The 22,533-nt window shown below is 51.3% G+C and overlaps 2 protein-coding genes across 8 annotated transcripts in view; one reads left to right on the top strand and one right to left on the bottom strand.

Annotated features, from left to right (window-relative positions):
• Nucleotides 1-22,533, bottom strand: part of SEPTIN11 (septin 11) — a 63,901-nt gene that overhangs the window by 38,914 nt on the left and 2,454 nt on the right. For 6 of the 7 annotated variants that reach the window (XR_014955265.1, XR_014955266.1, XM_085579453.1 and 3 more), the window contains exon 1: nt 15,889-15,976. Coding sequence is in view for 4 of the 7 variants with exons in the window: in XM_085579453.1 (XP_085435579.1) it covers nt 15,889-15,915 (27 nt within the window). In the remaining 3 variants the exon portion in view is untranslated. Of the gene's footprint in view, nt 1-15,888; nt 15,977-17,924; nt 18,019-22,533 lie in introns of those variants that run through there. The other variant, XM_085579457.1, reaches the window with a different exon arrangement.
• On the top strand, nt 16,075-22,274 carry SOWAHB (sosondowah ankyrin repeat domain family member B). The gene has a single exon (XM_085579439.1). It carries the CDS (start codon nt 20,017-20,019, stop codon nt 22,123-22,125), a length of 2,109 nt encoding a protein of 702 aa, XP_085435565.1. The 5' UTR covers nt 16,075-20,016; the 3' UTR covers nt 22,126-22,274.

Genomic DNA, 22,533 nt, shown 5'->3' on the forward strand with positions numbered 1-22,533 from the left:
TCTGCTGACAGGAGGACGACGTGCAACTGCCTCTCTGACCGCCTGTGCGAGGCTGAGGGAATAAAATGGGAGCTGCTGCTCCTGCCAGCTGCCCACACCGACCCTGCACTCCTCCCGCTTCAGAAGACAGTGTGAGGTTTACTGTAGCTCCCCTGCTGCAATGCCACACGCAGGGAAGGGCAGAGCCACCCCTTGGAGCGTCCCCAGCGTTCCCTCAGCCAGGCACAGCGCAGAGAGCTGCAGGTCCCTTTGCGTGAGCCCCGAAACGCCGCACACTGACACAACACACAGGTCAGGCTGTGACTCCAGGCCAGCTGACACCAGCCAGGACCACAGAAAGCCCACTTTTTGCCAGACTTGAGAACTCGCCACCTTAAGAGTTAAAAAAAATTCCCATCGAAGGACAGAAGCCAGCTGGGAGAGAGCAGGAAGGCATGTTGCTATATGGCCATCAGAAATACTTCTCTTTTTCAGTTCTTTGCCCTTTTCCAGCCCTTCTGGCTGCTCAGTGCCATACCACAACTGATAGAGATACTGCCCAGCAAGGCAGCAGAGAGGGAAAACCCAACAGCCATTTCCTTCTGTATTTCACTGCCATGCACTTAAAATAGCATTGAAACAGCTGCACCACAGACCATTAAGTCATTGGATCTATACTTTGCTCAAAGCTGGAGGCACAGCCCAACATGGGATTGTACACAGAGAGAAGGGTGATACATGAACTCGGCAAGATTCCAGTTACACCCCACAGAGAGGAGGGATCTCTCTGAGACACTGTCCCCAGGCACAAAAAGGTAGAATTAAGACAAACCTGGCAACAGAGCATCTGACCCCATTGCCAGGTTGTCCCCCAACTTTTCCCCAGGCTTCCACCAACTCCAGTCCTGTTAGGGCTGTGAACACAACCAGAAGAAAAGAAGGATTTTGAGAAAGGAAGGTGGCCCAACGGGCTTGCTTACAGAGCTGTAACAAGGCAGCACTGTTCCAATACCTGGCTCACATTAAGGGCCACTGGGACACAAAAAGCAGCAGCTTTCCTTGAGGTGGCAAAGGCACAGCCCAGCAGGGCTGCCTCGCAGTACCTTAACACTGTGTGCTCCCTCCTGAAAAGCTGCAGCCACACATCAAGGGCTCATTTTGTCAGCTCCTATTCAACAAGCCACAGGACTGGAAGGTGCCCCAGACCATGCTCCAGATCATGAATTATTCTGGGACTCAAAGCAGGATCCATGTTAATACTGTGCCTTCAGAGGCAGGTGGGGGACACCATGGCTGCCCGGCACACAGAATGCTACCAGTGCCTGCAAAGACCCAATTCCCAAGCAGAGCACCAGAGCTGTGCCTACCAAAGCACCCACCTTCAGGTCATTTATTTACCATTTATCTTGATTCTGGACTAAAGAGTTCAGATTTATCACAGTAGCTGTCTTCACACTTGAATCCTGAGGTAACACAGATGTACATACACACATGGCTTATCCCATGCCCAAGTACAACAGCAGCGAGTATAAACAGGTCCTAACTTCAAACTAATCATCAGCCAGCTCCTTTACAAATCCCTACCAAGACTTTTAGAGTCTAAATAAGTGCTAAGTACACAGGAATTCCCCAGGGAAACTTGACTGGTCCAGCACACCAAGGAAGTGTCAATCCAGTACCAACTGGATTGAAAACAGCTGGCTCAGACCAGCTCTTCTTAAATCCATATGCAACGTGTACATGTATATATTGCACTAAGGTTGTTAAGTAAAAGGCCAGAGAAAACATCTTGTGTTTAGCCAAGTCCAGTGTTGGTACCTTCACCAGCAACAGGTACACTTGAGTGTGATTCTGACCCACTAGTAACCAGAGTAAAAGAACCAGCTTTGAATGAATTCATGGCAGGGTCTAATATGCTGAGTGTTGAGTCACAGCCCTCACATCTGCTCCAAAAAGAGAAACAGAACACACAGAGCCCCTCGTGGCACACAAAGCTCTTCCAAGGCGCCACAGAAATCCTTCACCTTGAATAAGAAAAGGTCAGCAATCAATAAATATTGGAAATTACAAATACTGGTTGCCTTAGAGCATTGTTTTTCATCTTCAGCAAGAAGGAAAGGAATTAAGTGGAATTAAGTTGGGCTGATCTGCATACAAAAGAAAAGGCAAAGGTTTACTCAATTATTTGGCTGACAGTTTTGGAAATACTAGTCCATAGACTTTGAGCTCTCAACTGCCTCAAAGCAATAAAGTTCCCCACTTGCCTTCAGCAAGTCCTAGTTTCCTGCCCTGAACAGGGAAAGCCAACACTAAAATTTTTATGAATAGGAGCAATTCTATATTTCAACTGAATTACTTCCTTCCCTCCACCTCACTAACTCCAAATTTTTGTGGTTACCTTGAAAGACTATGTTTTGTCTTTCCAAAAACCTTCCCTGGCCAGAGTTCCTCTACAGCAAAGGGCATGTGATCTAGGTCTGCAGCATAGCCATAACACTGGGATTGTTAGAAGATGTTAGGACTAGAAGGCCACCCTACATCAGGGTTTTTATCCTCCTTGTGTTTCGCTGCACTGATAGCTGCTACGGAAACTTCACATTTCTGGAGTCCATAGCACAAGACAAAACACATTTCTCACATGCAGCCCACAGCCAGGAATGTTCCCACAGCCCTCTCCATATCCATCACTTGCTAAGGAGCAGGACCACAAAGACGTGTGATGGCCACTACAATCTGGTGATGCTCCAAGCCATAAAGAGTCCCTGGACAGGACACCAGCAGTTGCCCAACAAACACTCCAAAGTATCTGAACTCCATAAAGGCATAGCTAAACAAACATTTACAGCACCAGAAGAAAGGATTAACTCTCTACTCACAAGGAATCCAAGGATTAGCTTGACAGCTCCAGTTTTTGAGCTGGAGCAGAGATAAACCTTTCATTCTAGAGATTTATGCCAACTCCCAGAAATATCAAGAGTCCCATGCCTATGTTCTGGAGTTTATCTTGCTCCTGCCCACCCCTGAAAAGTGATAAGGCTTTCCTTGCATTCCAGCTGCTGGTGACAAAGTCACCCAGTGTGAAGGACGTGACAGAACAAGTCCCCAGCACAGCACAGGCCACCATGGTCTGTCTGACACAGCACAGCCCAACTGCCTCCAGCAGTTGTCCATCTCTGCCCTTTCCAGAACACACCCTCAGCCTCCCCTGCAAACACACCAGCAAGGAAATCCAAAGCCCATGGTGGCCTCCAAAGGCAGCTCAGGCAGCACCATCACCCTACAAGAAAAGGGTTTTTTCACAGGAGATGAGCCTGGGAACTCCAGACAGTGGGGAGGGATCTTCCCCTCAAATACAGGCAATGACACCCAACACCAAGCTTATCTGAGGAGGTTATTTTGCAGGATCCTCTTTTCCAAACACCTCTATAACTGGGGCAACAATTCCTGGAGAAGAAAATAAAAAATGTCATCAGTGCAGGCAGGATTTTATTGTAAAGGCAACGAGGCCACAGCTGGGCGGATGCAGCAGCCTCCTGAGATGTGCAAGCACAGCTTCCACCCCAGGGCTGGATCCTGGCAAGGGACAGTGTGCACAGCTCTGGCAAACAGCAGTGTCACAGCATCAGGGATTTCAAGCAGGTTCAGAGCAGATTTATTAGTGTAATCCTAATAATGCAAATAAAGGCAGATGCAAAACTGGCATAAGCCACTGCATATGGAAAAACCTCCCCACGTCCTCCTCCACCAATGGCTGTTACTAAAGCACAAGGCATGTACTGTCACCCTTTTCCTCCTTCCTCCCCTGCCTGATAATACAAATATATAAAAACATATAAATCACACAACTCCACATTCCCCCACTGCAAGGGCTTTGGAGGCTCCAGTGACACCCCCAAGTCCCCTCATGTCAGCAGGTTCAGATGCTTCCAGCCCCTGAACCTTCAGTCAAGTAGTAGTTTCCATAAGCTTAGCTTTTGTTGGTGAATAATTTTCCTTTCTGCTCTAGAAAAAGGGACATACAAAGCCCAAACCAAAAAAAAAACCAAAACCCAACAAAAAACCCAACAATGAGAACAGTGTCTAAATGTACAGCACAAGAAAATAAGCAAGAGAAAAACATTTTCCTTTTGGCTGTTGCTAAGCTTTATTAACCCTATTATTTGAACATCTACATGTAGAAAACAACAATTCCTAAAGGAAAGTACTAACCAGCTTTCTACACACAAACCTACATTAGTGGCTACATTCCAGACACTAATTAAATGAATCCTGTAACAATAAAATTCTCTTTGGACTGACACATAATTCCAAGGACTTGGGGCCAAGCCTACTACCAGCTGTTTGGTGTGTTCCCCCCACATTAACCAGACTTCACCTAGCTGCTACTTCTTCCCAAGTTATCCATGCCAACACAGCCTCTGGCAGAGCTGCATGTTCAGAGAGCTCATGGTATGTGTCAAATCTCCAGAACATTTGAGGATTATGCTGCATTTCAACCTGTCCACTGGAACAATGGGCATTTGTGGCAGGACAGGCAGCAAGCACTCCTTGACACACACAGCAGAAGCAACACTTGGCCAGGAAGCGTGAGGGAAGATGTTTTCATGGCTGGCAAAGGATAAGCTCCATGAGGAGAACAACTTATCCAGCAGGCAGGCAGCTGCTCAGAGGCAAGCACTGCTCTATCATGGGACCAAGCCTAGAGGCATGAAGTGCAAAGAAATGCCAGGTAACACAGATCAAGGACAGCAAATCTCCTTGGAGCCTTCTGTACTTATAAAGATCCTCACAGGTAAATGGTGCCCATCAACTTCTGCAGAGTGAAGACTTGCAAAGGGGTAGCTAGCACCTAAGGTTCCCTTCAGCTGTGAGGACACGCTTTGTTATTGAAACCAGACCTCAGAGATGTTTTCAGCCCTGCCACAGAGCAGATGGGTGAGCAGAGAGCAAAGAAACCACCATTAGTGGGAGACAGGCACTGATCCTGCCCTAGGTGCTGTCCAAGGCTTCCCATCCGCATTCCAAGGCTCCCATCCACCTTTGTGAGCCGGACCTTTGGCTTCTGGTATCTCAGTCATCCTCCGGCTGTCCCAGTGTCGCGACAGTTTAATTAAAAGCAGAGCCTGAAAAGCTGGAAAGAGGCCTGGAGTGCTGCTGGGCTCACATCCGGCTCTGGAGTCTGGTGCCGAGGAAAGGCGTCCATTCCGTGGCTGCAGCAAAGGCACCCAACACCAGTTCCCAGGCCAGGGGACAGGCCTGGAGTGGGACCCAGCTGCCCTGGAGCTGCAAGGTCAAGTGACCTGGCATCTGCCCAGACAGTCCAATTACCTGGAACAAGGAAATCGTCCTCCCAAACGGCAAAGATGCTGCTAAGGCTGCTTGGGAAAAGCCTGCAGCTAAAACCATCTCCCTGTATTGCTCCCCACTTCTTGTTTGGTGCATGCAGCAGATGCATATTTAAAGCATTTCTCCTACTTCTGAGCGTCCTGCTGAGAGTCCAGTGCAGCTCTGCACAAGGGCCAGGCTTTAGGAGCTAAGTGGGACACTCCCAAACATTACCCTGCACTAATCCAATGTTATTTTTCCCACAACACCCCGCCGCTCACAAGACCATTGGCAGAGGTTTGCAAACCACTGGCATTCACCCACATTCTCCAGAACCGTGTCCTTCCAAACTCATAAATTATTCCATACGCAAGCTGCTGCAACGTCCATTAACAGTTGGAGCAGTCCTGCTAGAAGGTTAAACTGGAGCCAGTATCCAGCCCCATAGATTAATTCATGTTGACCACCACATTCTGCTTCAACTGTCCACCCCAGTCATGTTTGCACTTTGACAGCAAAGCAGGAGCAGTTGGATTCAGATTTTAATTTCTGCCCTCCTGTCAAGACTTGTGCTTTAGCAGCCCATGCCACTGCTTGTAACAGAGCAGTGTTAAATGAAACCCTCACTTCCAGTGTTACTCTCCCTTACACCCCCAAAAGCAAACAGACTGAATTCTCTGGAGTGCTATGCTTCTGAACAGTCCAGCTGCTCAGATTTCTCCACAACGCTCCAGCTAAACACAATCCAAACTCTTGCAACCCTATGAGTGCAGATGATACATACTGCACTGCTCTTGGTTGAAATCCATAGCTCAAGGACAGCTTCTGGAATGGAACATTTTGCAAGGCTGTTTCTCTGAATAATAACAATAAGCAAGAGGATTTGCCATTAGCTTGCACCTCCTGCAGTTACTTTACACTGCAGCTTTTTGTGCTCACAGTACTCTGATTTCTCATCCCCTTTTTCACCTCAACACCTCTTTCCCTGAAAGCACCAGGACAGGCAATCGGGCATCCCTCCACTAGCAAGGCCCTGGCCAAGCTCTGTGCCAACTCACAGCAGCTGAGAAGGACTGTGACAGACAAGCAGGCTCTGCTGCACTGGCCTCAGCTCCTGCAGCAGCCTGACTCTAAAGACCTGACAGAGCAGGTAAATCCTGCCACAAATTGATGGAGCCAAACCTAAGGATTTGGGAAGACAAACACACCCTAAGGCAAATTAAGGCTGCTCCAAGCAAGCGCTTCCTGCAGAGGTCTAGGGAAGATAAATTCACATGAAGGAGCTCCTTGCTCTGACATGCTCTGTAACTCCAAGTGCTGCAGACCAGCCGATGCCAAAACTGGAGCACAATTCCCATGTGTGGTGCACTTTTCTGCCCTTGGCTCCAGTTATTTAATGAGATACCAAAGTGAGGGATCTGCTGCTGCATATCCTTCATTAAAATTGCAGTTTCCACCTCCACATTGCTCAGAGCAGGAGGTGATGCACGAAGCCACAAGCAGCCCTGCCTGGGTTGCTCATATTCCAGAGCACCTGGGGTCTGACAGATAAATAAATACCTGCTGAGGAACTCGGGAAGCATTCAAAGAGAAGGCTAATGCCCAGCTCTTCCTCCCACAGCTGTCCAGGAGAATGAGCATGAGGGTTCCCATGTCACACACCAGCACAGCCCAATAGTCTGTGCCTGCACCTGGCCAGCAGCGCATGCAGACCCCAGCGGGGCAGGCTGGAGAGGTCTTTCCTCGGGCTCTTGATGTCTTAATTCACATTTTCTCAGGTCACTCAGCAGCCCCTGAGGGTGCCAAATGGAGCATAAACCTCAAGAGCAAGCTTGCACTACCTCCCTACTCACACAGGAGGACGGCGCACACATCCAGCCATCTCCATCCTCCTTCCTTCCAGCCAGCACCACTGAACCCCACATGCTGGGCCACCATCCTCCTCTGCAAGGCACAACACCAAAACGGGAATAGGAGGCTCCAGCCGTGAGCAGCTTGCAATTGCCAAAATGTTTCAGCACACGCAGCTCAGAAAAAGATACATTTACCACGGTGTGGATACCGACAACATCCACACACCCGTCCCTTGAGACTCCTTACCGTGGATTTTACATAGGGACCAACCACCTACTTCATGCCAGAAACATTTTCCAGCCCGTGTGAACTTTATAGCTCCCTTCAAACTGAAACCAGGACAGCACATAAACTGTATCACAGCTAGCCTGGATTTATACTTCTGCCTTTCTGGCTCAACCCACTGGAAGAAATCATCAGGTTACTTGGTTAGGCTATGAAAATCCTGCTTTCCTCAGGTTATATCAAAATCCTGTAAAGCACATCCCACTAGAAAAAAAAAAAATTTGCTGAGCTCCATTCCTGGCAAAGCCAAACCTAGAGGAAATGTAGCTGTGTTCAGTAACAGGAGTCACATGGCAACCCACAGTTTCAAATAATGTTTTGTTTAAGCAACGAAACACCTCTGGCTTTGTGTTTAAACAGTTCTGTCCTACACTAGAGAAATTAAGTAACTCTGAGGAATGCTCTACGTGAAAATTGTCCTCAACTGCACTCACTCAAACCCAGAGAAACAAGGTCAGAGTTACTCACACTGCTCACCTTTAAACCCTTCCTCCTTATTGTTACATCTCCTTGAAAACACACCTTGCATATTACCCTATTTGAATAGTTATTTTCTTGAAGGCAGTTTTAATTAAAAGCATTAATCTGGTAAAGCCTCTGTGCCACAAGAGTTCACTCGACTTGGTGCAACAGGGCGAGGTCTGCAGGAGAGACTACGGTGTGCTATTAATTCTCTGATCACAGCTTGGCACCTCACAAAACAATAGAGGGAATTATCTCCTGCTTTACACACTGCAGATGACAAAAGCACAACCAAGACAAAGGTATTTGCCCAAGACCACACACCAAATCAGAGGCCAAAACACCCGCAGCTTGTCAGCCACACAAACCCTAATCCTAAGTGGCCCTGCTAATTACTGCTCTAATAATTAATAACTGCTCAACTGCAAATGCTCAATAGCAGGAGTGCTTTCCAGCCGGGTGAATATCCGGATACCTGGAAACACACAACCCAAGGTCCCCCGACAGTCCCAGTCAATCAACATCAGAAACCCACGTGAATCATTCCAATTGTTTAGTGACCATCAACTGTGTGTCCCACAAGGGGAGGCGTTTCTCTGTAAAGTTGTTTTATCTTTTACTTTCAGCCAGGTGCCTTGTAACTCAGAACATCAGGAGAGTCCAACACACTTTAGCTGAAGAGCTGCCCCACAGGCCAAGTCTACACTTTTTCCACAAAGGTTCTTCCCCAGCACGGAGAGCTCTCGGATCTGGTGCCACTTTTCACCTCCACTTGGACACCAGAGACTTGTGCTGCAAGCACCAAACCCTTCCCTCCCCCAGAAGATTGAACCAGGCCTGTGAGAAAGGCAGGAGCATGTAAGGGCTCACTTGAAGATGGAAAGATTGAAGGGAGCAGGGGGAGAAAAGAACTGACATAAATTAGGTCAAGTACTCCTGAAAAATGCCAGTTCCTTTATATATGCCGGCAGTACTCTGATATCTTTTAATCTCAGCTTGCCATTGTCAGATATTAGCTGAAATTCCCTGCTTTTGCTCTGGCTGCCATATTAAAGTGCCATGTATTTAATATTAATGAGGGAGATGAAAGAAAATGAGACTAGCCTGGCATTTTTCTGTGATAAAAGACAGCTTGTGGCAGAAAAGCATTCATTTAAAAGCACTAGGGATTTCTCTTGGCTTGGAAATGACATACAAGATTCAGGAAAACAGTAAAACCCTTTTCAAATGTAATTAGAAATGTTGATCTTCTGATTCTGTAGGTTAACAAAGGCATAATGGTTGACTGGTTGTTTCTTCTGCTAAGATAACCACAGTAGCAGGGAGTTGAGTTACCTGGCCAGAATTATGGGAAGCTTTAACTAAACCACTGAAACAAGATTTGAAAAATTACTTTCCCCCACCCTTCTTCCTCCAGTGTTCATACCCTTATGCTTGCACTCAGGCAAAAAAAAACTCAGGTCTCAGAATTCTGCCCAAAAAAGCAAAGGTGTAACGAGGCCTGCCATAGGCCAACCCAGACATGAAGCAGATTTAAAGGAGGAAAGAGCAGCAGCCAATGAATGCGGTGATGAAGTGGTGTGATTCGTCACCAGATGATGCCACAAAATCCCTGCTCCTCTTGGGGCCTTGACATGAAGATTTGAGGACTGTGCATATGTTCAGTCCCAGATGGCTGCGTTAAGCCTTATAATCACTCCCAGCATTTACAGGGAGCAATACCTGCTCACAGTATGACAACCTAATTGTCTCACTGCAAAAGCTCAGAATAAATGAGTACTGCTTCCAATTACTTAATTCAACACCTTCTGACAACACCAGCCTTGACACCTCAAACTAGTAACAAAACAACAACAAAGATTATTAAAATAACATTTGCCATGCTGTTTCTGTGTTCATTCCACAGAACCAAGAAATGTAGTCCTACCAATTACAACTAAAGGTGAAAACGGGGGGAAAAAGTCTTCAACCACAGATGAAGCAAGAAAAGAAAAATCCAATTACAGGTATGCACAACCTCTTTACTTGCAACCCTGTACATTTCCTAGACACATCCAGGCGATGTGGGGAAATCCATGTTCCTGCAGGGAGATGCCAGGAATGAGTGTCAGTCATAACCCAGTACCTTCACCTTTCCAGGTTGCAAGTCTCTCATTTTCAAGCTAGTCTGTTGCCCGCCAAATTTTGTCCTAGAAAAATTAAGCCAGGACCATCAGCCTGGCACTGTTCATTCATCTGAAAGCTGCCAAAAGCTCCCAGGCTGACCCAGAGCAGAGGAGAAGGAGTTACACAGGGGCTGAAGGGAGATGATTCTGTGTGTCAAAATGCAAAGATGTCTCTGTGGCTACAACAGGAACCCCCATCTGGAAGGCTAAAAGCAGACCTGCAAATCCACCTCTACTGCAGTTCACACTACTGTACTCCCTGTGAACCCCTCTCTGCACTGCCCTGCAGAGCCACAAGCTCACAGGGTCAGCAAACAAGCCATCTCCCCAGCCTGATCTTTCCACTTTCTTTACAGACAAAAACAGAGCTGCCACCACCAGACTGCCAGAACCTTAATTCAAGCCAAGTTCACGTGCCTACGCAAAGTACTTCGCACACTTGGTGCATTCAACCCATCTGACAAATAAGTTCTGTTGAGTCTTTTGCTTACACAAGACCTTGTAATTGATTTTGCACCCAGTGAAGCCACCAGTGGAACCACCCAGACTTGGCAGAACACCTTCAGATCCACAGACAGTCCCAAACAGCCCAGAAAGACACTTAAAAATACCCCGTTCAGGAGTCAAAACAGCGCCTCACTTCCACACCCATCACGTGAGAGAGGTTAATGCAATTCCTGAATGAAAGTCAAGAGAGGCATGCAGACTTCCAGGAATAATTAATATTAGAACTACTGCTGTGCACAGAAATCAGTTCTCAGGAGCCGCTGGCAAAGCAGGGGCAGCAACAGTGGCAAAACCAAAGTGTTTTTAAACTAAATCTTGTTCTATTAGCTTGTGCCAAGTATTCATGAGTAGATCTGGTAAAGAAATAACCCACAATTACAGTACTTCAATAACATTTCCAGCAGCTAGATCCCATCTGAAAATAAACCCAGAAACAGAAAATCCAATTAGACAACAAAGATCTAAAGAAGCTGTAAGCTCAGATGGAAGAAAGCACCAACTCCCCAAAACAGCAGCAGTCTGCTCTTTGACAGCACCTTACGTGGGATGCTACTACAGAAAACAAAAACCCTAAGCTTGCAAGGAAAGATGCAGCTTCTTCCTATTTGCAGACACTTAACAGCTCTAATTGCAAATTCAGATCCTAAGCCTGTGTTGCCAAAAACACGGGCACAGCCTGTATTCTTAAGTAAGGAGTCCCAAAGATAGCTCAAGACTCATAAATCACAGAGCTCAGCAGAATAACTGTACTAGCAGGGAAAGGCCAAAGCAGTAATGGCCTTTGGACTACAGCTTGTGCCAGTAGAGCACCACTTAGATGGGATGAGCAGAGCACTCCAGAGAGGGAGAAAGCTTCCAGAAAGGCTGGGTCTTGCTAAAGGAAAACTACAGGGAGCTGTTCTTCCTGCTTGTGGCTCTTCCTTCAGCACCTCATGCATGGGCAAGTGGACCTTACCTACACCCCTGTTCATCACACCTGTCCAAGATGTGGACAAGAACAGTTCTGGCAACAAAGTCCTGGCCCACATGTGTCTAAAGCAGGTATCATGGTGCAGAGGATGAGGAAAGGCATCCAGACTGGAGGGAGCAGCCAAGAAGGAGCATCTCTTACTCCCATCGCAAAGCGGACACAAACAAGGACTTGCACTCCATGGAGCAAGAACAACATTTGGGGTAAATTTCTGTTAAGGCAGCTGAGAGAGTCAGAACCCAAAGTGGTTTCCGTGTGTCCACTCCAGAGCCTCCTCCAGCAGCAGCAGCGCTGAACTCTCCCCATGCCATGGTGTTTGTCTGAACCATTATTACGCATCACTTCCTCCAGCGGGCTGGAGAGCTGCTCACAGAGCTGGAAGTGAAGGCAGCTACACAGCATACCTAAAAAAAGCTTCCAGTACTATTGGGAGGCTTTTTTTGTTTATTCTTGCATCACCTGGTCACATCCAACTGTTCTACACTGAAGCTGCTTCAGTATCTTTCCCTGAGAAAGCCCCTGCAGCTCACAGAGCTGAAGCCTAGAGCCAAAGCACACCAAGGGCACGGCTGGAGGAAGCTGCAGCATTTGACAAGCCAAGAGAAGACCCTGCACCCTCAGCATATCTCCTGCCAAGCAAGCACTGAATAGCCTCATGCCCATGCTCCCAGAATCACCTCAAAGAGCCACAGATCGGCCACAAGAGAAGCAAGAACCCTCAGATGGATTCAGAGCAGACAGCCAGCCAAGAAAGCGCTCTCTCAGGGGCTGCAGAGGTGGGAAGGGAACATATAAAACATGCCTCAGCTGTGCGTAAATATTTTATTCCTCAGATTCATGCTTAGTCAACCTCCATCATTATTTTAGGGGCCTTACTCAGGCACTAAAATTGCTTCCCCATCATCTCACCTACATAAAGCATGGACTTATCAAGTATCTCACTCCAGCTCAGCTCATTCACACTGCAAAATCTGGAGGTCCCGAGTGTGTTGTGGGCTCACACACAACCTGCCCTGTGACCGAGGCTGTGCTGAAACAAAAGCAAGGAGGAGGCAGGTTCCCACCATTGTTAGCATCAACAGGAGCAGCAAGAATTGTCTGAAAGAATTTCCTACTGCAAACAAGGCAGCAAGGTGAATAAAGGAAACAAAAAGGTCACAAGCTAAAATACAGTCCTGTACGCACCACCCGGGGCTGCTTCCTTGGTGCAGACAGCTGAGCCAGGCCAGGCCCAAAAGCCCATTTGGCAGCAGCAGGCAAGGAAGCCAAACCCCGTGCCCTGGCCACCTCAGCAGCCCAAGCAGTGCCACCCTCACCCACAGCATCACCACCTTCAGTGAGAGGAGCCTGAAGCCCCACAACGAAGAAGCATGGGGTACCCCCTCCCTCACACCCATCTCTTGTCCCAAGCCAGTGGTCATGGTGGCCCTGTGGCACCCAGCAGCACACACGGATGTGGCTCTCCAAAGGTGCTGCCCCTAGCTCTTGCAGAGCCCAGTGGGTGTCAGCAAATCTGCTGCTCCGAGACAAAGCACAGATGCTTCAGCCCCCCTCTACCTTCCCATCTCCCTCTCCTTCCTCCCCTCCATGGAAACCAGCAGTCTCTCATTATCAAGTATTTTTAAAACAGATTGAAGAGTAAGAATACATTGTGCTGTTTTAATCTCTCAGATAATGTTTTCTATGGTTTCTATGCAAAATCTGCATTCCAGCTTCATTTTCCCTCAGTTTTTTTTAGACTTTTTTAGGCAAGGAGGGTACACCAAAGTATACTCTTAAATGAACATGTGTCCCACTCCTGCAACACAACCAAGCTCTGGTTCTGTACACATTTAGGATAAGCACAAAGAGAAGGGCAGGTAGGCGAGGGCTCTCTTCCATACTCAGATCTATGAGCAAACCATCCAACACTGGTCAAGATGCTGGGAATTAATCCAAGGGGAAGAAAAGTGCCCCCTATCCAGCACATCTCAACAGCTTCCAGAGTGGAAGTGGCTTATCTCACACTGAGCCCAGATGACCACAGCATCCTCCCAGCCTGGTGCACATTTAAGCACAGGCACAGATTTCATCAGCTGAGAGCTCCCACAGCAGCTCCTGGCACCCATTCTGCCAAAACTTTGCTTATGCAGGCCTCTACATTTGCATGCCAAAATCAGTCTCCATTAAGTCAAATGAAATTACAGGCAGCAACATTACACATGTGCCTTCACATCTGTGGGATCAGAGCCTTAACAAGAAAGCCTCCTATCCTACTAAAACACGCCCTACTCGGCTACAATTAAACACAGACACTTCAGAGCAGTTTACTCAAGTTATTTTTCTATGCATACTTTTACAATTAACATAATGTCATATCCTGCCAGGACGTAAAAGCTTGTGACTCAGGAATGTTATCTTTATTTTAACTCCAACTGACTCGCTTTTGGTTTCATTCCTTTCCTTTTTCTTTCCCCCTTCCTTTAATTCTCCTTCCAACAAGACACACGCCACTCATGGCTCCACTCAATCATATTTTGTAAGAAAGTTGCAAAGGCAAACGTTCACCAGTCTTGCCTTGCTCTAACATATAATTAACAATTCCTTGCAACTGCCACCCTCATAGCAGAGCGCAACAGCAGCATGCAAAGTGGGAGCAGGGAGGATTAGATAAGGCAGTACATAAGACAGAACATGCCCTACACCTCCTGAATGCCAGGTGACCATCCTTTCTTCGCTTATCACCCCCCAAGATAAAACAACTCCCTTGTCCAAAAAGCACGGATTCCAGAGGATCTGCCCAGCAGCTGCTCGAGAGGAAGCCGAGTGCCCTCCTCCTTCCCTCTCCCACATGCTACTCTCATGCTGAGGGATGCTTCATCCTGCAGTCAGTCTGACTGGACTGGACTCAGCTGTCCACAAACAAGAACTTAGTTTAACTGGTGCAAAACCTTCTGTGGATGTTGTTCTGGGATGGCCATGGATTTGGGCTAACCAAAATAAAGCAAGAGGCTCAGCAGCAGCACCAGTTTAACACAATAAAAAAAAAAAAAGAGCGCCAAACACATCCACAAGAACAAACAGCAATCAAGTCTTGCAATAAGCCACGTTCCTGAGCCTATTCATGCTACAAAGTTACTGCTCCACACAAAGGCAATAGGCTCTGCTTTGCAATACCCTTCAGCTTGCCCTAAAAAACCATCTGAAGCCACACTTTCAATGCATATTCTTACACTGAAAGACAAACTTCAATTTCTAAGCATGCTTTAGACCTTAAGATCAAGGAAACATTTCAGAAGAAGCCTTACAAACAGCTGGCATAATTTATAGGCATTCTGTTAAGAAACACCAGCTCTTATTTTGCTTAGTAGCATAACTTCCCCACCTCCAGTAACATCATTAACCCCATCTCCATACATTTGCTTTGCCACATCAGAGGAACCATACAGCCCCGCAGATCCATAAGCACATAATAAACGCTAAAAGAAACTGGTCTCATCCTGGCTACATCTTGAACGCAGACCATTTTCTTATTTTGAGACGGAGTCACAATCTAGCTCCCCACTTGTGGGCAACTTATATGTTACTCCCAAGCACTGAAAAAGTTACCGGGAAGTCGGTCAAGTCTCTCCCTCCCCTGGCCGACGATGCACAAAAGCGCATTCAGTCCGGTCACGGTGGAGTTTCATTCATGTTCCTGCAAGCTGGATGCAAGAGACACTTCCTTTTCTTTTTCGGTATCTTTTAGCTTTTGTGGGTTTGAGGTTTTTTACACTTTCTCCCTGTCAGGGAGAAATATTTTGTCTTTCTCAATACGAACCTAAAAAGCCTCTCCACCACCACATCCCCAGAACAACGGTCACACTGGAAAATGCAGGACACGCTTGCCCCAGGAACACTTCCACGCCGGGACTGCGGTGCCGCGCCCGCCGCAGCCTCCCGGGGACCGCGGGCCCGTCCCACCGCGCGGGGCACAGCCCTTCCCGCTCTCAGCCTGTCCCGTCCACGGCCAGCGGCGGGGCAGAAACAGCCGCGGCAAGGCACCAACACCTCACGGGCGGCGGGCACGACCCGGGACCACCCCCGCCGTCTCCCCGCGCCCGCGGGGCTCCGGGAGCAGCTGCCCGCCGCCGCCACGGCCCCGCCGCAATCACGAGCCGCGGCCCCAAAGAAAGTTTTGCGCGGGCTCTCCCGGCCCCGGAAAAGGGCAGAGGCGGCGAGCCCACCGTGCCCCCCGGCATCGCGCCCCCGCAGCCCCCGGCATGGCATCCCCGGCGCTGCGCCCCGGCAGCGCCCGCCGCCGCGCTCGGGCGATCCGGCCCCGGCCCCGCGCTGCCCCCGTCGCCCCCCGGCCCCGCGCACCGCCGGTCTGCCCACGGCCACGGCCATCGCGGTGCGGTGTCTGCGCTGCGCTGCCGCCCGCCGCCTCTGCGCTGCCTGCTAGCACTGCAACATGGCCACCCGGCGGGGAGGGCCCATGCGCAATGCAAAGGGGCCGGGCGGCGAGGCGGGACCCCCCCGGCCCTCCCCCGGGGCCGCCGGGCAGCGCGGGCGGGCGACCGGCGCCGCCCTGCCGCTCGGGGAACCCCGAAAGTCCGCGGGAGCCCCGGGGGCTGCAGTCAGTGCCCAGCGGTAACCCTCCACTAATCCCTCTCCTGCCCACGCCCCCCACGCCGGGCCGCGTACCCGTCCCCTTAACCTCGAAAGGTCTCTCTCGCCCACCCTGGCAGCCCCACATCTGAACGCACAGACACATCTGCTCCAAAGAGACGGCCAAGCCAGCGCTCGGCGAGGTCCTCCTAGCAGCAGTTAGGTGAAGAAGGAGCGCGGGAATTCGGCAAAGAGGTATTTCTAACAAGGAGGCACACAGGAGCCCTTAACTCCCTTGTGTAATACAGAGGACAAAACCTGTCACCTCATTCCTCTTGTTTCTCCGAGCACTTCTGTCACACACAGTTTTTCAACAAACTTGGTATACCGAACAGCAGCCGTAGCGGCCAGTTGCTCTCCCATGTCACAGCCGAGACGGCCACAATACACAGTGTCACCATACAGTTGCAGAGAGCTTCAGCCTATACAGAGTAACACCACACCACTTCAGACGGCTGCAAGCAGCTGCCCTTCTTGTTCTTTAAACTCAACCTTTTACACCCCCTCACGGTTCATGCATCACACCTGTGTGCCCTCTGTTCCCTTTGGTGACTGGTCAGCACACCTGGGCACTCCCGTTACCTTCAATGCTGCTCACCTGCTTGGCACAGCTGTAGCCCATTGGGGATGAGGCTCGGCCACAGCCCCACTCCCAATTCCACAAACTGTGTGCCTACACCCCCGCTCCACTAAATGACTTCCAGGGCTGAAGTGAAGCAAAGCTGGTTACTTGCCACTCCAGCTGACAAGCATTTAACATCCTAGGTTGAGCATAATATCCCTTTATCTAAAAAAGGAGGGGACTCTTAGGGCTAAGCCAAACTTTGCCAATCTTTGACCAAGGCAGTCATGAAGAAAGGGCTCTGCACTGCTTTGTGAGACATAAAATCCCAAAGAGCTACAGAAGGCAAGAGACCTTATTTGCTGTACACATGAAGGATACACTGAATTATGGACACATATAAGAACATCCACAGAATCAAAAGGAAAGATCCAGAAGAATAAAAACTGAGAGCACAGGTTAATGACCCAAGGTAGTGGTAAGCAAACAGAGCTCTGCAGTACACTTACCATTTTGTAGTCCCTTTGATGTCAAGCTGGTACCTTTTCCCTCCAAAAGCCATTTCTGTATGGCTACATAGTAACGCATGGCTGTTTGAAGAGGGCTACAGAGTCCAGGTATCTCCTTCCTATAGCTTTTTTGACTATGTTTTGAAGAACTCAGCAGCTGATCTTGGCAAAGGGTCATACACGCCAGCTCCTGCACCCCCAGCCTGAGCCAGAACCAGTGAGGCTCTATACCTGGGCAGTGCCCTCAGCTGGGCACAGGTGCAGCCCTCACCAGCAAAGCTGCTGCACCAAAAGACATGCAAGGGTGTCTTACTAGGAACATTTGGCAAGCATAGCTAATGCAGTGTTTTCATCACTCTAACATGTTAGACATTAATGCCAATATCTGAGGGAGGCTTCAGTGTTAGACTCATTACTGCTCTTGTAGCAAATTCCTCCTGCATGCACAGCTCCGGGTGAGGAGGTGCTGAGCCAGCCTGTACTGGGAAATGCGCCTGGACCAGTGCAGCCTCTAGTGGAAACCTGGTGATCCTAGCTAAAGAGCTGCCCTCGTGGCACCTGTGGGTGAGGCAGACAGCTTCCCCTCGTCTGCATTAGAGATGCATGATACTCCTACATCAGCATAACTCAACCAACATTAAAATCTCCTGTGCTCACAACACCTTGATATGACTCACCGTGTCCTTCCTTGGCCCGGGGCTGGGAGAGCTGTGGCTGCATTTCCTCCACGATACTCATGCACACACACCTTCCTGGGTATGGCCATCTGTGCTGAAAGAGCAGGGGCAGAAAAACAGCAGCATAAAGAAATAGTCTGCCATCTTCCCAGACCTCAGCTAGTGCAGCTTTCTGCAATTGCTAGTGGTCAACACCTTGTTCCTCAAAATTTCATATCTGTTGCTAATAAATCAACACCCAGGCAAAGAGAACTGCCAGCCCCTCATTCCAGAGACCCCTACTGGAACTGTTTCAATATTTCCCAAGATATTAAGCATCATTTTACAAAGCCACAATACACAGAGTAGCATCCTACCATTTCAGGAGGCTTCTACCCATACAGAATAACACCATACTACTTCCAAAAGCTTCAAGCATCAGTCTGCCTTGTTTTTTAGCCCAACCTTTTATACCCTCATGGTTCATGCACTGCACCTGTGTGCCCTCTGTTCCCTTCGGTGACTGGTCAGCACACTTGGGCACTCCCTGTCTCGTTACCTTCAATGCTGTTCACCTGCTTAGCACAGCTGTAGCCCGTTGGGGATGAGGCTTGGCAGCAGCCCCATTCCCAATTCCACAAACTGTGTACCACCAGTTTGCCCACTGTTGTTTATTTGGACTTTTTTATCTTTGCAATCTACTCTTCTTTCTTATTTGTGATCACAGTTACAACCATTCTGCTCCATTCATTTCCTCTCAGTTGCTTCTGCTGAGAGAATGCTGCTAACAAATGCTGTTGTGACAGCAATCCAGGGCTCATCAGAAGAGGAGGGAGAAATGCATGGCATGGAGAACAGCACCAAAGGAATGTGCAAAGTGATAAAATACTAAAGTGAGCCTTACTCTCTCCCCAGCACCTGCACCCTATCCAGATGAACACCGCTGATGGGATGTAGCTTGTACACAGCATCTATTGTAATCTCTGTTCAGGGTTTCTGAGGGTTGCACACACTTCTGTGTTTGCAGCAGGCTGCAGGATATTCCAGCTGCTTACATGACAGGCAGCTAAAAATATTTATGGATAGCCAGGAGCCTGCAGTAGAGATGGCTTCTGAAATGTGACTTAAGGCCTGATCCAGACCTCTTTAAGCCAGGGAGCCCACACTGAGCTCAGTCTCTCCATTCTTTAACTGCAAGACAGAAAATCCAGCACACCTTCTCTCCTGCACTTTTACTCACTGTTCAGTCCTCAGACTGCTGGGGCAGGGTCTGTAATTTTTTTGGTGTGCACAGGGCACACTGCCCAGGGGGGCACTAATCTTACCTGTTCCTCTCAGCTGAATGTACACACTTGTAGTAACAGCATGGGCAGTCCAGAACAAAGTGAGATCCTCACAACAGTACAACGTGTGTCCAACCTCTCTTAGCCACGCAACAAATACAGAGATGAGATGTGGTTAGATACGATTTGACTGCAAACACCCGTGGTTGTTTGTGTGTGGTTGTCGTACACAGGTACAATCATACACACTTGTAATAACAGCTACCCCAAACCACAACACACTTGTAAATCTGTACTGCCAGTTTGCCTAATACTGCACCACAGGGCAGCTCAGGTTGGGAGGCATCTCTGCTGTTTAGAAGTTTCATGGCACACTGAATATCCTTGAGGATGGACACCTACCCTTTCCAGCCAACATGTTCCCACAGGTGACCACCCTCACTGTAAAATAGTTTTCCCTCACACACAAATGGAATTTCAATTTGTGCCTATCATATCCTGTCCGTTCACTGACACCAACGACTGATAAGCAGCTCTTTGGTCTCACTGCCCGCTAGCAAAGGACCCTCGCACTTCTCAGCTCCTCCCGCCCCTCTAGCCTGCTTCTCCTTCGGTGTCACCTCTCCTCAGCGCTGTCACCCCAGCTCGCACCTCCACGGGCCACCACCTCGGGCAAAGGCGACCGTGGGGTGGCGGCCCGGCCGCGGAGGAGGAGGAGGAGGAGGCGGAGAGGCCCGGCGCGGCAGGAGGCGGGTTTCCCCGCCGCACCTGGGTGCAGCGCCGAGCACCGAGGCACAGCACCGAGCACCGAAAGCCGGCCGGCTCGGAGCATGGCGCGGGAGCTGAGCCAGGAGGCTGTGCTGGACTTCCTCTGGGCGGCCGGGGGGCGAGCCCCCAACACGGCGCTGCTCCGCCACTTCCAGCGGTTCCTCCGCGACCCGGCGCTGACGGAGCAGCAGCGGCGGGAGCGCCGCGAGTACTTCAAGAGCCTCGTCAACTCCCTGGCCACCGTCCACCCCGCCGCCGTCCCCGGCGCCTCCAAGGACATCGTCCTCCGCCGCAGGTACCGCGACCTCCTCGATGAGGAGCTGCCACCTCCGGAGGAGCAGCGGGAGCAGGAGGAGGAAAAGAACGAGCCGCCGCCGCCCCGACGCGACCCCGACGGGCGGCGCGGCCCCCACGGGGAGACGGCGGAGCAGGGGCGGCCCGGCGGGGCGGGGGGCTGCGCCGCCCGGGGCCGCGGGGGGCCGTGCTGCGAGTGCCGCCGGGCGCGCCGCGCTGCCGCCGCCGCCGCTGTCCCCGCGCCGGGCCCCGGGACACCGCCCGCCCCCCGGCCGCCCCGCTCCCGCTCCCCGCCGCCCCCCCCGCAGCCGCCCCCGTACCGGACCCAGCCGCTGTCTTCGGGCCCCTGGGCGCTTCGTGCCGGCGGCACAGCGCGGCCCCAGCCCCCCGCGCTGCCGTCGGATCCTGGGGTGCTGTCCCCCGCGGTGCTGCCCCGGTCCTTATCGCCGCCGCTGCCTGCCGCCGGGCTGCCCTCTGCCACAGCGCCCCGGTCCCGGACGCCACCGCTGCCACCGGGCCCGGAGAGGCCGCCTCCCTACAGACTGCCTCAGCCCCGATCTCCGCCGCAGCCGGTGACTGGGATGCCCTTGCTGAAGGCCCCTCGACCCTCAGCAAGCCCGGGGAGGCGACCCCACGCCGGACCCATCCCGTCCCCGCTGCTGTCATCGGGCCCCAGGGCGCTGTCCCCCCGTGACCTGCCCCCATCCCGATCCTTGCCGTTGCTGTCCGCCCCGGAGGTGCTGCCCCTGTCCCGGTCCCTGCAGGCACTCCCTGCCAGCCCCTCATCGCCACTGCTTTTGTCAGGCCCCGAGATGCTCGCTTCCACCAGGCTGCTCCCATCGCAGTCCAGGTCCCTGCAGCAGCTCCCCACCAGGCCATCCCCAGACCTGCCGAGGGGATCCAGGGGGCTGACCCCCAAGGGACCAACCCAACCTCAAGTCCTGCGACTGCACCCATGTCAAAGCCTGACACTGCAGTCAGGTTCTGAGATCCTGCCCACCACCAGGTCCCCCCCACCCCAATCCCTGCCATGGTCTGCCTCTCTCCCGTCCCCATCCCGCTCTCTGCAGCCACCCCTTGCCAGGTCACCCCCATCCCAGTCCTTGCTGCCAGCACAGGGCCCCGCAGTGCCCCAAGCCTCGGAGAGCCAGCCTCCGGCACCGCTGCCTGTTTTCCGGAGCATCAGGTGCCAGCTCGCTTTGTTGGAGTTGCAGGGCACCCCTGCCTCAGTGCACGATGACTGTGGGCGGCAGCCCCACTCCATGCTCCCCAAGAGCTCCCCTAGGAACGCCTCAAGCCGGGGGCCTGTGGTGCCACTGGGACAGCGGGAGCACGCCTGGCTGGTGGCAATGTCAGCAGGCTGCTGGGCTCAGGTGCGAGGGCTCTTTCTGGAAGAGCCTGAGCTGGCCCTGCAGAGGGACTTCATATCAGGCTTCACTGTCCTTCACTGGCTGGCCAAGCACGGCGATGGGCCGGGCCTGCAGGAGCTGGCAGCGGCGGCGCAGCAGGTCGGGCTGGCCCTGGACGTGGACGCCCGCTCGGGCTGCGGGTACACGCCGCTGCACCTGGCTGCCATACACGGCCACCAGCTGGTCATCAAGGTGCTGGTGCTGCAGCTGGGGTGCCAGGTGCAGGTGCGGGATGGCAGCGGGCGCCAGCCATGGGAATACCTGGGCAGCTCCACCTCGGGAGAGATCTGGCAGCTCCTGGAGGCACCCCGTGGCACAATCATGTTCCCTACGCAGCCCCTGGCCCGCCGTGTGTCCTCTGTCAGCAAGGTCTCGCCGTCTACCGGCAGGGCAGCGTTGCCTGCCTGCCTCCGTGTGCAGCTCGGGCGTGGGGCAGTGTCCCACCCATCCGGCAGTGACAGTGACTGAGACTGCTCCCCGCATCCCCTGCCAGTGGAGATGGGACTTTGGTGGCCACCCTGAGAGAGGAAGCCACACAGGCAGAACAAAAGCTGTGAAACAGACTGAACCTATTGAAGAATGTATTTAAATTATTCCAATGAACTGTTGTCTGAGCCTCTCTGCCCTCTCTCCCATTTCTTGCTTTTCTACCAGAGAAGGATGCAGTAACTCTGCTGGAAGCAGGAAGAACCCTCAGAAGGCAAGTCCTCTGCAGCCCACAGGGCCAGGACCAGCTGCTGGGTGCAGCCATGGCCACCAGCAGTAGTGGGACCATGGCTTTGGGGTGAGGCTGGAGTCTGGCCCGAATCAGGGTAGAGCACTTCCTTTTGCTGACAGTGACAGATTGTTGTTGGTCCTGGGGCTTGCAAAACACTT

Source organism: Lonchura striata, chromosome 4 (assembly GCF_050655825.1).
Source record: "Lonchura striata isolate lonStrDom1 chromosome 4, ASM5065582v1, whole genome shotgun sequence".
Lineage (NCBI taxonomy): Eukaryota > Metazoa > Chordata > Aves > Passeriformes > Estrildidae > Lonchura > Lonchura striata.